This window comes from Schistocerca piceifrons, chromosome 2 (assembly GCF_021461385.2).
Source record: "Schistocerca piceifrons isolate TAMUIC-IGC-003096 chromosome 2, iqSchPice1.1, whole genome shotgun sequence".
NCBI lineage: Eukaryota > Metazoa > Arthropoda > Insecta > Orthoptera > Acrididae > Schistocerca > Schistocerca piceifrons.
This window is the reverse complement of record NC_060139.1, coordinates 254,317,652-254,333,756: the sequence shown is the minus strand read 5'-3', so window position 1 is coordinate 254,333,756 and position 16,105 is coordinate 254,317,652. Positions and strand designations below refer to the sequence as shown.

At 38.8% G+C, this 16,105-nt stretch overlaps 1 protein-coding gene across 5 annotated transcripts in view; it reads left to right on the top strand.

The window, feature by feature from the left end:
• LOC124776272 (poly [ADP-ribose] polymerase tankyrase-2-like) overlaps window positions 1-12,492 on the top strand; it is a 92,875-nt gene extending 80,383 nt beyond the window's left edge. For 3 of the 5 annotated variants that reach the window (XM_047251173.1, XM_047251174.1, XM_047251172.1), the window contains exons 5-6: window positions 3,175-3,417; window positions 11,507-12,492. In XM_047251173.1, the coding sequence (XP_047107129.1) occupies window positions 3,175-3,417; window positions 11,507-11,873 (610 nt within the window). In that variant the 3' untranslated portion in view covers window positions 11,874-12,492. The remainder of the gene's footprint in view (window positions 1-3,174; window positions 3,418-11,506) is intronic. The other 2 variants (XM_047251175.1, XM_047251176.1) reach the window with 2 other exon arrangements.
• The last annotated feature ends 3,613 nt before the right edge of the window (window positions 12,493-16,105 follow it).

Genomic DNA, 16,105 nt, shown 5'->3' with positions numbered 1-16,105 from the left:
AAGATTTCTGTAACAAGATCATTGGAGTTAGATTTTGCAAGTAAATGCTTTCTGAAGTAGGACACTCCCATTTCCAGGTCCAGGGAAGGAGGCTGCTCCTGATTTCAGCTGTGTTGCATGCATTTGAGCTGACAACAAAATTCTCAGTATCTTTACAGGCACTGCAGAACCACCTTCAGCGTACTTCTTTTGCGGTTGCATCTGGGATATTTTAAATCCCGCACTTACTTTCCACATTGTGTCATAGTCTGTGAAGTTTTATCCATTCTGCATCTGAGGGACCTTTGGAGTGTTTGAGTGACTTCTGTGGTTGATTGTGCCAATACCTTTTTTATGTGTGATCATTTTGTTAATCGTTTTGAGAAAGTAACTCCATAAAGTGAGCAGATACCTTGTATGCATTTATGACTAGTTTGTGACTACAAGCCACAGTCTTATTGTCTCTAAATTTACTGAACTGTTGATTGATAATTCATTTCAGACACAGACCTTCACAGACATTCTTACATCCTTTTTTTCCTTTCCATTGTACATTAAGAAATTAAATGTGTGTTGGTCCCTTATTTTTCATTGCTGTTGGCACACACCGTATACAATTGTTGAAATGAAGATGTTCATGCAAGCAAATAATTTCCCTCCATAGTCCGAAAACTCACAATCACACACGTTCACAATGTATGTGAGCATACTACATGCAACAATATAAATATTTTCCCTTTTAGCTAAAAAGGTAAGGTGCTGCAGAAAAAGACCCATGAGCCACAGAGCAGAGCACACTAGGTTTCCATTGCACAAAGGAGCTGTAAGGGCTACAGAGCGAAATTCAGTTTCTAACAACAAAAGTACCTATGAATAATTTACACTCATCAAACTTTTGGCACAGTTAAGGTTACGTATAACTTCAAAAGTCACTTACTTTGTTACAGTTCTGGATTTTTTGGTGAATAACATTAACCGTATTTGATACATTCATTCCTTGTATATAGCTCTGGTTTACATCATTTTTTAGGTCAAGGTTTTTTTTAAGCTGATTCTTAATATTTCATGCATTCTGAACTCAGAAATGTAACTCATTTTGTTGAGTCAGGTGAGGTTTTATTGCTATTTCACTTTTTGAAATATGGCATTTAATATTTTTTAATACAATATATATGCTGATTATGGTTTGAAAACAGTATTGTATTTGGATGAAGTCTGAATTATGTATATAAGATCAAACATCATCATCATTTTATCAAAGGAAGGCTCTTTTCGAGGACTTTAATATGTGTTTTGGGTCTGGAATGTCTCTTTTTGAGGCACCAACAGTAGTTCACAAGCATGTGCTCATTTCAGCAACCTTCATACCTCTTCTCCATCACTCTAATATCGCCATGAAAACGCTCACCCTGCTCCACACTATAATCTCCACAGTTGTCAGGGAAGTAATCTAAATGTGAGGTAGGAAAGTGCACCTTTATTGACGTACAAGAACCTGGAAGTTTTGAAGGAGTTCCGTGACAGAATTTTCATATTCCAGGCTCCTATGGTTGCCAAGAAAGTTTTTTGTTATTGATTTTAATGCTAACCAGGCATTCCTCTCTCTGTACCATCCATACTGTCATCTAATTGTGGATCTTTCACGAGCTCCCTGATCTGATGACCATAAAGTTTCACTCCTTTCTCCTGAGTGATTCACAGGAACAGAAGCAATCACATTATGAATGTGGAGTAGTACAGCTTTGAAACTTCTACTTGATGGATCTGTGAAAAGCTGCCATTCAGTAGAGATATATATTATACTCAAAGCTTCAATGAGACCACCAATGTCATGACAGGAAACAAGAGAAACTTCTTCATGTTTCTGAAATACTGTCAAAACTTTTCTTGGAAACCACAGCACCAATAGAAGATTATTCCAGGAGCTGATAACCTATTTCACAAACCTTATGTCAAATCATTCAGTTCAGTGTGGATTAGGGGCTTTGGTTGGTGTGAATCTGAGAGGGTGTGATACATATCCCCAACATTCCCTTAATGCGTTTCATGATCTGGGCAGAAAAGTCACTCTGGTTATCAGGAGGTGTTGGAATTGGAATTCCTGTTCTATGAGGCATTGGTCTTATGGCAGATGGCATATCTGGATATTTTAACTCCCTAGCTCTCTTTGTTTTTTTATTTATACCTAAAAGTAAATGTAAATACATTCATTGAATTAATTCAATTAAGACACATTTTCTAATTAATTTAAAATGCACTCATAAAGAGATATGTGAAGTTCATGAAAATTAAGTAAATTTATCATGCAGAAATAACAGTAGGTAGTGTGATCTCTTCTCCCCTCCAAATCATACATAAAACAAAACTGAGAAACTTCTGTTGGCTTTTGCTCCAGCACCGCAGACTTTCAAATGTTTTGCTGTATACATATGGCGCAGAGGACTTGTCCTCATCACCAATTTTAACTCAGAGACATGCATGATACATTTGTTCTCACAAAAGGGCTAATTTTTAACTTCCTATGTCGTGTGATGACTTCTCCTCAAATGTAGCAAAATTGATCAGGATCCTTCTTGCACTTTGCACTTTTGTACCAGTGTTGCTATCACTCAGTTCAAGTCATACTAGCCTGCAGGTTGCTACAAGCTAGAAGCAATGTCAGCCCAACCCCCAGCTCTCTCTCCTGCAGAGTTGCCAGTTCCATCTCTATGGGCAGATTTGTCAGCTATGGCTGTGCTTCTAGCATCATTTTGAAGGTCTTTAACAAAATACAGATAATTACAGATATCTTTTCCTCCTTGTTAACTACATTTATTTTAATATCATATATTTAATGTAGCTATATGATTTGTAAATAATTCTGCAAAGTGGTAATAGAATTAAAAATTTCAAACACTTGAATGGCTTATATACCTAACAGGCTACTACCTAAATGTCAGGGTAGAGAAAAAACATGACCTGATTTAGCAAAGTGAGATACATTTATGAATTCAGCATGCATTAAATATAAAAGCTCTTAAAAACGAAAACCCTGACATAAAAGAAAAGTTTTAAAACACAGACCAGTGTAGCTGTAAAGTGTACCATTTCTCGAAACCACTCACTGTGTGGTAAGCAACCTCAGGTTAACATGTGACTAGGAACTCTTCCTTATATGATACCCAATCCCCACTCAGACTGTGACTCTCTGTGTAGTGTGCCAACTGCACAAGACAGCTGTCGAACCCCTGGCTTTCGGCTCCAGAGTGGTCATACGTCTGCCACGGCTGTGCCAACCCAAGATTCCCACCAAACACGTCAGACACAACCACCCGGTGGCACACAGTTCCAGGGAGACCACGCTCAGAAATCTGCCACACCTGAAGAAGCGCTACCACTCACAAGATCCCACCAGATGTCGAAGGCTGCCCCACCTAATGGCTTCCTCTCTACCGTGTGGTGAGTACCATGATCACACATGCATGTCACAGCACTGGATCTGCATTCCCTACGCACAAATCATTTTTACAAAAAGGCACCATTTTCATGCTCACAAGTACAGCTGTCTTCATCGTAAAGGTTGGTTTGAGCATGGCAGTGCTTTACTGGACAGGACCCTGTTGCCAGTGGTAAAGTCTCACCTTGCTCTGACCTCTGCACTTACTTACCCAGCCAGTTATAGGAGAATGAACAACTTAACGCAGACTCTGAACCACAGAGCAACTAGTAGACATCGTAAAGTTTTGTCACTTTTCGTAGTTTACGTGTATTTACATGACAGTGTGATGGCATGCATGTTAAATGCCATCCTTAACATTGTTGACATGCTGTAGTAAGGTGCTTTCATTGGTTTCTTTTAAAGCATTACCTACAGCTGTATCAGTACCCCCAGACAAACAAGTCAATTCTGTATTTACGTGCTTAAAAAACATTATTATTGCATGAATGTATTCTATAATTCTATAAAGTCAGCTCATGTGAGGCCAACTGAAGAGTATCGTGATTTAGAAGTAGTGGCTTCAGTCACAAAACCTGACAACGGCCCGGAGAGCGGTGTGCTGACCACATGCCCCTCCATATCTGCATCCAGTGATGCCTAATGGCTGAGGACGACATGGTGGTTGGTCTGAACCGTTGGACTTTCTGAGGCCTGTTCGGTGTTCAGACGGGGGGGATATGTATTATGGTGTCAATGTGACTATACTATCAATGGTTGTATTTGACTTACATATGTGAAATTATTCTGAAATGTGTAGAGGATGTTAAGCTTATAGCTCTGCATTTTTATAGATTCAGAGTAACATCACAGATATGCATCCTTCCAAAGATGCACCAGGTCCTGACTTTCTGCAAGCACTTTTAAAGAACTTGATTTTTAACTATCAGCTGTAGAAATAAACCTTTATTCTCTACTGGTTTCGGTCACCTAGACCATCATATCCGGAAGGAAAGGCAAATTCTTCATATTTAAGAGTGATTCATCTTCCTCTTAGATGTTTTGAAAGTCTTCAGTGTTACAATGATTGTACATACCCATCTGTTATGTGTTACAACCTTAAAGAGAAATAGATGTATTTGAGATTATGCTATACAATAGATGGACATGTAGAATCAGTGTAACATTGAAGACTTTCAAAACATCCAAGAGAGAGATGATTTGGTTTTCCATCTAATGTATTTGCCTTTTCTTCCAGTAATGTTGATTTGAGTGATCAAAACTGGTAAAGAAGAAAAGTTTATTTATACAACTGATGGTTAAAAATGCAGTTGTGTAAGTATCTGATGACAGTAGAAAATCACCTTATTAAAATATTAATTCTGCAGGCAGATACAGTTGATCCAAAGTATCAGCAGAACTGACGGAGGTCGGAAGAGGGCAAAACATGGGGGTACCCAGGAATAGATAAGAGAAAAGAAAAATGAGGGAAAGGAATATAGAACATACAGGGGCAAGGGGTCGGTGTTGTATGAAAACATATAGGCTCTCCATGTGAGTGCTCAAAAAAGTGTTTTGAGCATATAAGTGAAGAAGACAATGCACATTCTCGTAATTTCTGGCAGCTGAATTGCTATGATATGCAAAATGCTTCCTATAAGGTTGTTTATGGTCGAAAAAGTGTTATATATAAAAGACCTTTGAAATTTGTATTTTGGAGATGTTTCACAGTAATGTTTCACTAACTCACCCAGCAAGTAAACAGTGGCAAATCAATTATAACCGGTGTTAAGTGCATTAAGAATACAGTATTCTGTGTAGCATTTACCAGTTTAAAAATATGTCGTTATGGTGTATGTATGTGAAAACAGTGGTGTAGGTGCATTAAAAAATCACATTGGATGCCCATACAATATTTTATTTCTGGGAATGTAATGAAACTTCACTGCACGATTTCTTAAAACACCTAAAATGTCAAACTTCCTGGCAGATTACAACTGTGTGCCTGACCGAGACTCGAACTCGGGACCTTTGCCTTTCGCGGGCAAGTGCTTTACCATCTGAGCTACCGAAGCACGACTCACGCCCAGTCTCACAGCCTCACTTCTGCCAGTATCTCATCTCCTACCTTCCAAACTACCAGGAAGTTTCATATCAGCGCACACTCCGCTGCAGAGTGAAAATCTCATTCTGGAAACATCCCCCAGGCTGTGGCTAAGCCATGTCTCCGTAATATCCTTTCTTTCAGAGTGCTAGTTCTGCAAGGTTCGCAGGAGAGCTTCTGTAAAGTTTGGAAGGTAGGAGACGAGATACTGGCAGAAGTGAGGCTGTGAGACCAGGCGTGAGTCGTGCTTCGGTAGCTCAGATGGTAGAGCACTTGCCCGTGAAAGGCAAAGGTCCCGAGTTCGAGTCTCAGTCGGGCACACAGTTTTAATCTGCCAGGAAGTTTCATACCAGCGCACACTCTGCTGCAGAGTGAAAATCTCATTCTGGACCTAAAATGTCACTTACCATTGTTTACAGGTGAGGTCTCCAAAAACATGTTATATGAAATGATTATTGGTATTTTGAACGGCCACATTTCAAAAAATAGCCATTAGTTGTTCATCATATCCGCTAATGTCTGTCAAAGGGACAGCACCAGCCATACTGCTTTGCTCCTGGGGCTCTGGTATAGTCGCAACAGCCAAACAAGTATAAAACAAAACAGATCTCACCCTCTGTGTCCCTGTGTTCTTTACTGAGGTACAGAGAATTATATTCTCTAATAATGTTACTTTGTTTGAAACCATAAAATAAATTGAATTTATATATGTCAAAATGAAGATCAGATGAGTAAATTTTTTTGTAAGTGGAGTGGACCGAACACTTTTTTTTAACGTTTTGTTGTTTTTACTTTTCAAAAGTGAGTAGCATTATGACTTCACTTCTAATAGTAAATAAGTGTTTAAATGTAATTTGTTAGAGCCAATAAAATGTATATTTTGTTGTTCTTAATTTAGCCATTTGTTCAATGTCATTTTATTATTTCTTTCCCATGTAAAGAATAAATGTAACCATGTTAGTTTAAACATAATTGCTATCTGCAGGCTATAAGGTTTGCAAAATACTTATAGGTGTTTCTTCCTCATAGAAAAACAAAATTTGCTTAGATCCAACTAAACATCAGTTTTTATATCGAATTCTCTGTTAAGAAAATAGGAGTCCTGTCTCATTTGACAAAAAGACGTTTCATTCCGTGTGTGAATGTATAATGTATCTAACTCATACAAATGTTTTCTGAGATGTAGGCTTGTGCGTGCACAGCATATCAATGTGTGGATGTTTCCCTGCTTCATTTACCATAGGTAAAAGGGTAACTCCAAAGGTTCAGAGTTCAATGTCATTTGTATTAGGATATTTTATGTTTTAAGGTGGGATTTTCACCTTTGTCAGCCCTGTGTGTGTTGTACTTGAAATTAAACTCTTGCTCTATGTTAATTATCAGCTCTGTTCGTACATGTCTGCAACTGGTGGTGTTCACATTATCTTCCTGGTTCACAACTATAATTCCGTCTTTTAAAGTATGCTTTTCTTTATTTGTATATTACAGAATTTACTATAAATGTTTCATCTAACTAGAGAAACATGTAATGGCTATTTATTAAAATTTGGCCATACAAAATACCAATAATCAATTCATATAAAATCTTGGAAACATGCCTACTTTTTCTCAATTTCTGAACTGTTCATAATTTTACAGACTGTCTGTAAGCTTGTGATCAGTTTTATGTGCAATATTAGTAGTTATGATAGTGTTCCCCTTCTTTATCAGAAGTTGTTATTGGTGGAAAAGGTGATACTGTTGTCTCCATATACACTGAAGTGCCAAAGAAACTGGTATAGGCATGCGTATACAAAGACAGAGATATGTAAACAGGCAGAACATGTCACTGTGGTCGGCAATGCCTATATAAGACAACAAGTGTCTGGCGCAGTTGTCAGATCAGTTACTGCTGCTACAATGGCACGTTATCAAGATTTAAGTGAGTTTGCACGTGGTGTTATAGTCAGCGCACGAGCAATGGGACACAGCATCTCCAAGGTGGCAACGAAGTGGGGATTTTCCCAAATGACCATTTCACGAGTGTACCATGAATATCAGAAATCCGGTAAAACATCAAATCTCCAAAATCACTGCAGCGAGAAAAAGATCCAGCAAGAATAGCACCAACAACGACTGAAGAGAATTGTTCAGTGTGGCCGAAGTGCAACCCATGCACAAATTGCTGCAGATTTCAGCTTTCGGAGTTATAGATCCACTTTTGTGGACCTGTCAACACCGACATTGGACTGTTGATGACTGGAAACATGTTGCCTGGTCAGACAAGTTTCGTTTCAAATTGTATCGAGCGGATAGACATGTACGATATGGAGACAACCTCATGAATCCATGGACCCTGCATGTCAGAGGGGATTGTTAAAGCTGGTGGAGACTCTGTAATGGTGTGGGGCATGTGTAGTTGGAGTGATGTGGGACTCCTGATATGTCTAGATACGACTCTGAGAATTGACATACATAAGCATCCTGCCTGATCACCTACATCCATTAATGACCATTATGCATTCTGATGGACTTGGGCAACTCCCGCAGGACAATGCAACACTCCACACATCCAGAATCATTACAGAGTGGCTCCAGGAACACTCTTCTGAGTTTAAACACTTCTGCTGGCCACCAAACTTTTCAGAAGAGATTTCCACCCCCTCGTACTCTTATGAATTTATGGACAGCCTTGCAGGATTCATGGTGTCAATTCCCCCCAACACTACTTCAGACATTAGCCATGTTGTGTTGCAGTACTTCTATGTGTTCGCAGGGGCCCTACATGATATTAGTCGGGTGCACCAGTTACTTTGGCTCTTCAGTGTATACGTAACATTTGTAAGGAAAGAAATAGGACAGTTGTGAAACGTTCATTGTCTTCAAGATCTCTAATAGCTCCTGCGGTAGAATAATGCGTTAAATCAATCTCTCACTCTGCTTTGGAGTGTGAGATGTTATGAGACCCCTGAATGTTAAACTGTGTTCTAAAAGATGTGTTTTATAGAACATATAGACATAATCGACAGTTGTTTGGTTGCCACCCGAAAGAAGCATGGCAGCTACAAGCCTCCTGTTGCTGGTGTGTGTGTGTGTGTGTGTGTGTGTGTGTGCGTGTGTGTGTGTGTGTGTGTGTCGTCATATTGTCAACAGCAGCAAGTAGTGTATTTGTTATTTGTTGACTGTATCTACAAAATGGTGATTTACAGAAAAGTAACATTATCTTTTTTATGACACTGTATTGAAAAAATTGCCAGTAAGTGCATTGAAGATATATGCCCTCATGTTGTTGGTGTTGCAGTCTTCAGTCCGAAGATTGGCCTGGTGCAGCTCTCCATCTCTGCACAACTACTGCAACCTACATCCCTCTGAATCTGCTCACCGTATTCAAGCCTTGGTCTCCCACTACAGTTTTTACCCCCCATACTTCTGTTACACAGTGACAGTGCCTTCATGGCTCAGGACGTGCCCTATTGACTGCTGCTATTTGTTAGTCAAGTTGTCCATAAATGTCCCCCACCCCACACATCCTCATTTGATATTAAATCTATCTGTCCAATCTTCATCATTCTCATATAGTACAACATTTCAAAGCTCGTATTCCCTTTTTGTTTGAACTGCTTATCTTCCATGTTTCACTTCCATATAAGGCTATGCTCCAGACAAACACCCCACAAATGACTTCCTAACATTTAAATTGATATTAGACATTAACAAAGGCCTCATGGGAATTACTTAGAACTTGTACTGGGATTTTGGAGCATATACTGTACTCGAACATTATGAATCACTTTGAAGAAAATTACTTATTGATATATAACCAACATGGATTCAAAAAATATCGGTCTTGTGCAACACTGCTAGTTCTTTATTCCCATGAAGTAATGAGTGCTGTCGACAAGGGATCTCAGATCAATTCCATATTCCTAGATTTCCGGAAGGCTTTTGATACTGTTCCTCACAAGCAACTATTAATCAAATTGCATGTATATGGAGTATCATCTCAGTTGTGTTAGTGGATTTGTGATTTTCTCTCATAGAGGTCACAGTTCATAGTGATAAATGGTAAATCATTGAGTAGAACAGAAGTGATATCTGGCATTCTGCAAGGTAGTGTCATAGGCCTTCTGCTGTTCCTGATTTATATAAATGATCTAGGTGATAATCTGAGCAGCCCCCTTAGATTGTTTGCAGATGATGCTGTAATTTACTGTCTAGTAAAATCATCAGATGATCAATTCCAATTACAAAATGACATAGAGAGAATTTCCGTATGGTGCGAAAAGTGGCAATTGGCACTAAACAAAGAAAAGTGCGAGGTAATCCATATAGGCACTAAAAGAAATCCAATAAATTTTGGGTATACGATAAATCACACAAATCTAAGGGCTATCAATTCTACTAAATACCTAGGAATTACAATTACGAGCAACTGAAATTGAAAAGACCACATAGATAATATTGTGGGGAAGGCGAAACAAAGACTACACTTTGTTGGCAGAACAATTAGAAGATGTGACAAACTCACTAAAGAGACAGCCTACATTACACTTGTCCATCCGCTGCTGGAATATTGCTGCATGGTATGGGATCCTTACCAGGTAGGATTGATGGAGGACATCAAAAAAGTGCAAAGGGCAGCTCGTTTCATGTTATCGTGCAATAGGGGTGAGAGTGTCACTGATATGATACGCGAGATGGGGTGGCAGTCACTGAAACAAAGGTGGTTTTCTTTCAGCGAGATCTATTTACAAAATTTCAATCACCTACTTTCTCTTCCGAATGCATAAATATTTTTGTTGACACCCACCTGTGTAGGGAGAAATAATCATCATAATAAAATAAGAGAAATCAGAGCTCGAATGGAAAGATTTAGGTGTTCCTTTTCCCACACACAATTTGAGAGTGGAATGGTAGAGAAGTAGTATGAAAGTGGTTCGATGAACCCTCTGCCAGGCACTTAAGTGTTAATAGCAGAGTAACCATGTAGATGTACATGTACATGTACATCTCCACCTGCCCTCTACATGCCACGTTATGATGTGTGGTGAAGAGTAATTCTGATACAACCAATTTCCCTCCCCACTTCACAGCCCCTTTTGCAGACAGTGCATGGGAAGAATGATTATTGATAAACCCTTGTTTGCAGCCATATTTCTTTTATTTCCTCATTGTGATCATTTCGTGTGAGAAAATGTAAGATGTTGCCCAACTCTTCCCAGAATGTACACTCTAGAAGTTTCTACAGTAAACATGTCCATGGTACACAATGCCTCTTTTGTAACAGCTGCCACTGGAGTTTGTTGAGCATCTTTGTAATCATCTCGCATTTAGTAAACAAACTTGAGATGAAATGTGCCACTCTTCATCAGATTTTCTCCAAATCTTCTATTAATCCATCATGGTAAGGGTCCCTTACTAATGGGCAATAATCAATCATGTGTCAGATAGTTGATTTGTAAGCTACTTCTTTCATGGGTGAATTAAATTCTGCATTTCCTGCAGTTTGTTTTATGTCGTCATTCCACTTTAGGTCACTATGTGTGCTTACTCCAAGGCATTTTACAGTAGTCATGGTTTCTAGTGGTTGGTCGTGAATAATGTAATCTAATATTGTTGGATTTCTTTGTCTATTTATACAGAATACATTACATTTACTGAGGTTGAGGATAAGTTGCCATTCTCTACACAGATCATAGATCATCTCCAGGCAGAATAATCACACAGAGGGCTGTAGAATAGTAAACTGGCAGGAACTATCGAGGATTGATGTTGCAATTGAATTTTTGAGAGGTGGGGGGAAGGAAAGACATTTCTAATAGGAAGTGCATGAAGACTTTAAGAAGGAGATACAGTTTTCCCATCAGTACCTTAACATGCGCTGACTTTCCTACTTTCATGTATTGTAGAAGGAACAAAAATTGTAGAATTTTAATTTGTTGGTGGACAATTGTTACCATGAGTATTCAGAACTGTTGACAGATTTGGGAGTTCACAGTAAAATGAAATAATTTCACTGTTTTGTGCAGCAGCACGCCAGCAGACGAGATGAATAGGAGGCTTCTCCAGGCAGTTAAGGATGGATCAATGGAGGAATTACAACAACTGCTCACTTCAGGGGCCGATGTGGGAATGCGGGACTGTTACAGGATGACTGCCTTGCACTGGGCAGCCGAGAGAGGATACCTGGAGACGGTCGAATGTCTCTTGAAGAATGGGGCTGAAGTGGATTCCAGGGACAGGTGGCAGCGCACACCCCTGCACAGAGCAGCAGAGAGGGGCCACCGAAGTGTGGTAACTGTGCTGCTGAACGCGGGGGCAGACAGGGAAGCCGTAGATAACTTGGGGAACACCCCCTTGAAGCTGGCCAGAAGGAAGGACATTCGACATATGTAGCATAGGTGGCATAGATGGCTACTAAGAAATGATGCTTGTAGTCCATCTTCATCTTCTGTAAAATAGCCAATGCTCTTGTACTTGCATGTACAAATAACGTGACAGTGATACGTGTATCAGATAGCAATGTGTGATCAAGATGGACATTTAGAAACAAAAATATCTTATTAGTAATAAACAGAGGTTTGTAAAGTAATTCATAACTGGACATTGTAAAATAGCCAATGCTCTTGTACTTGCATGTACAAATTACGTGACAGTGATATGTGTATCAGATAGCAATGTGTGATCAAGACGGACTTTTAGAAACAAAAATATCTTATTAGTAATAAACAGCGGTTTGTAAAGTAATTCATAACTGGACATTTGTTTGTACCAGTATAATGGATGTATGCTTGACTGTAACAAATTAGGCTTTACTCAGACTGGTGATACACCACTTTTATGGTTAGAGTTTATCTTCGGTTATACAATTACACAAAGATTACTTGTCTGTAGCACAGATGATGTTACATTCTGGTACAATATCAAATATCACACCTGTAAAAAGATTCGAACCACGTTATTTGCATACTATTTCATGTATTAGTGTACTGTGAATAAAAGAGAACAGAACATTTTGGAGAAAGATTAAAGAGAATTGTCCATCCACATTCCATCCCACATGGAGTGTAATTATCTTCTCTTGAGCATATTTTTCTGTAAACTTAATGCTGCAACCAGAAACACCACAAGTGGTTCATTCCCTATATGGGCTGCACAGCTGTACTGCTTTAGTTACCAAAGATGCTACTGCCTGTTGAGTCGCATGGATCTCCAATCTCACATTACGAAATAATGCTACAAATCTGTTCCATTGACATGTACATGATACCAAGTAACACTGAGCATGTTGTGTGTTTAACAACACTCTCATTTGGGATATTAGATCTCCAATGCCTACTGTTGACTTTTAGTGGTCAAAATCAAAGATTCCAAGTTTCATGTGAGTAGTTCGCTGTGTGAAAGATGGCAGCAATGCAAGGAGGAGGCAGTGGTAAGGTACTGCGCTCAAAAAATAAATTTCTTACAGAACAAATTTTGTTTTATTTACCAGAGTTGTCTGCAAAGGACACAATTTAAATGATAAATTCCAAAGAAAATTGAATATCAGTTAAGAACATAATTTGCAATCAAGGCTCCATTAAACTTATAACAGGTAAAGAAATTCAGACAGAGTGTCTTCAGTCAACTTATTACAGTAACAAAATGGACTTCGAGGAAACTTTACACAGTTTAAAAGGGCAACAACTTCCAATAGAAAATCAGAGTTACTTTAGCATGAGCAGGATTAAAAAATAGTAAGGCCTGCGATTCCATATCAATCGAAGTTGGCTTCTTACATGTGAGTGTGTTATTTATAATGTATAAAGCTCACTTGTGGTAATCATCCATTTTACTAAAATATCAAGAAAACAGATTTGTATACATACCAAATGTGTAACTATGTAAGGAACACTCCCAGTCAGTGGACACTGGAACGTGATGTCCATGTTAAGATCACTCGATACTCCACTAGGCATGAAAATTGTAATATCCGTGTATCACCAATAAGCACACAAGAAAAGTTTAGGAAACACCAAAGACCAGACTTGGTGCATGGCCTTAAAAGTAATGAGTTGGCCTCACCATGTGAAAAATTCCTTACTAAACTGCTTATAGCTGATAACACTGTTACTCTAATTTTATATCACCAAGGTGCAACCAGGGACTGCAGTGTCAAAACCATTAGGTCAGTTTTTACTAATGAAGGCTCACCAGATTCAACATAGTCCAGCTGCACGGATAAAATTCCAATAAATCATCAAGTAAATACACCCAATCACCTGTAACCAAGAGTTTAGGGCCCGTCCGGCAGTAACCTCCCATCCTTTATGACATACCATGCACAAGAATGATTACTGATTAATTGCCACACTTTCTCATGGTTTGCCATGCTCCATCCCACATGGAATATAAACACTAGGTATGATCTGTCCATCATGTAGCAAACTACTGTAGTCCTCAACCATTAACACCATGTCACTTGACAAACAAGACAACCCCACACAGATGTATCTGGCATTAAATTTTGTTAGCTGCCTCTTCGCGTGCCCCATAGAAGAATGCCATGTGATTTATCACCTAACAATGAAGTCAACATGAGTCAGTGCATGGCTAAGCTCCCCACTTTAACCTTGCCCATGGCCGTGCTGTGTCCCCAAAAAGCGACTGGCATAAGGACCTCCAAAATTTTATTATATGGGCCCATAAAAAACCACAATAATTTTCCCAGGATGTTCCACAGCTTTACTCTGAGCAAAGAAATATTTAACAAAAATCAAATCGCCAACTTTCAACAACACAGGATGTCTTCTCTGGCTGTACCTCCTAATCTCTCTCTGGTATGGAGGCTGAATATTTTTCATTTCTTAACCACGTCTGGGTTAATTTTCTCAGGCAATGAGTCATTAACATTCCACAGATTCACTATAGGTGAATTTAGCAGATATGCTAGCGTTAATTTTGCCATAGCAGTTTTATGAGCCTCGCGGCCTGCAGATAGGGAGGAAAAGTTAAGCCACCCCACAGATCTGTTCCAATATGCTTGCAATTTGCTATGGAAATTAATTAATACCAATTTTAGATTTCAGTTCACCCTTTTCTACAAAGGTTGTGGATAAAAATGGTGATGTGGGATATAGCATTGCCAAAATAGTATGTGCAAAACTCCCTAGATGTGTACGTAGTAGTTTTATCTCTCACCAGCACCTTCGGCGGGTGAAAACAAGAAAAAGTACCTTCAGTGTTTCGTACAATAATACCGATGGTCACTCCCTGCAACAGAATAACCTCAGAAAATGGTTACAGGTACCTACCACAACAAAGTGAAGTGTTTCTCTTGTTAGTTTAGAGTTTTATGTAGCTACTGGCTCACTCCTTGTAGTTGAAGCTGAGTCAGAATACTTCATGAAATCTGTCACCCAACATAATATCTGATGTATTTACCTTTTTCTTTTGATCTGGTTGCTGTCATTGATTCTCGTGAAGTAGAGTTCCTGCTAATCGGTGCCTCTGAAATCACATGTGTAGCCGAAGGAATATTTGACTTCTGAAGTTGTTATTGGACCAAAAGAAGAAAAGCACATCCACTACTTTGCTTTCCCAAACATATATTTCCGTGAATGGGCGTACAGATCAATAGTTACTCATGAGTTTGAGTGGAACACATATTTACATACAAGATGTGCCTCGAAGGCTCAACGTCATAATCAAGATTACAATATATTTCATTTATAACAACAGAAATAATCAGTTATTGACAGTATAATGTAAATGGAAAGATAAAAAAAATCTAGTCACCAATCGGTGGCAGGAGGACACATACACAAGAAGGTTTAAGTTTTACAAGCTATCAGAGCCAGTGACTCCTCCTCCTGTCAGAAGAGTTAAAGGGGAGGGAAGAGGGGTGAAGAAGAAGGACTGGAGAGGTTTAGGGAAAGGAGTACAATTCAGAAAATTCACCCAGAACCCCAGGTCGGGCGAGACTTACCGTCCAGTAAGTTTCTACTGTCCTGTAAGTGTCTCATGTAGCTCAAACATTAACCAGTTGACCACTATCAGCTCTAACATCTGGCACCTACACACACAAAATTCTCTTATGATTTTCTCGGAATTGTGAGAGTAGTGCATCTTACTATGTGCACATTATGTGGTTTTAATGGCTTACTCAAGGTGTACAAAGTTTGAAGTAAATCCATGATCCCAACATCGTGGTTTCCCCTTGTCAGTAACAGTCATATGTAACGGAATGAAGAGACAAATTATGAAAATTAGATAGTAATCAAGTGATGAACTGTAATCTGAGCCAAATGGGATGACAGCTATGAAATTCATGATTTATATCAACCTTTGAGGTACTTGGTAAAGGAGAATTAAGTGTTAGTGTTACAGTTATTAAAAAAATAGTTATTTAGTATATGTCAATAATATGTTAAATGCTGAGACTATTAGGATCAGAGCAACAATCTCCAGTGGGTTGTCCTTTTAAGACATGAAATTTCGAGATGAGTTAGTTTTTTTCTTTTCTTTGCCTTTTGCAAGAATGGAATGTATTTGTTATGGGTTGGTTTTTATGAAGCTTCTTTTTTCTTCCTTGTTGGGGGATTAATTCAGTAAAGGGGAAGATTAGATTGTCTGGTTCAATTAATTTG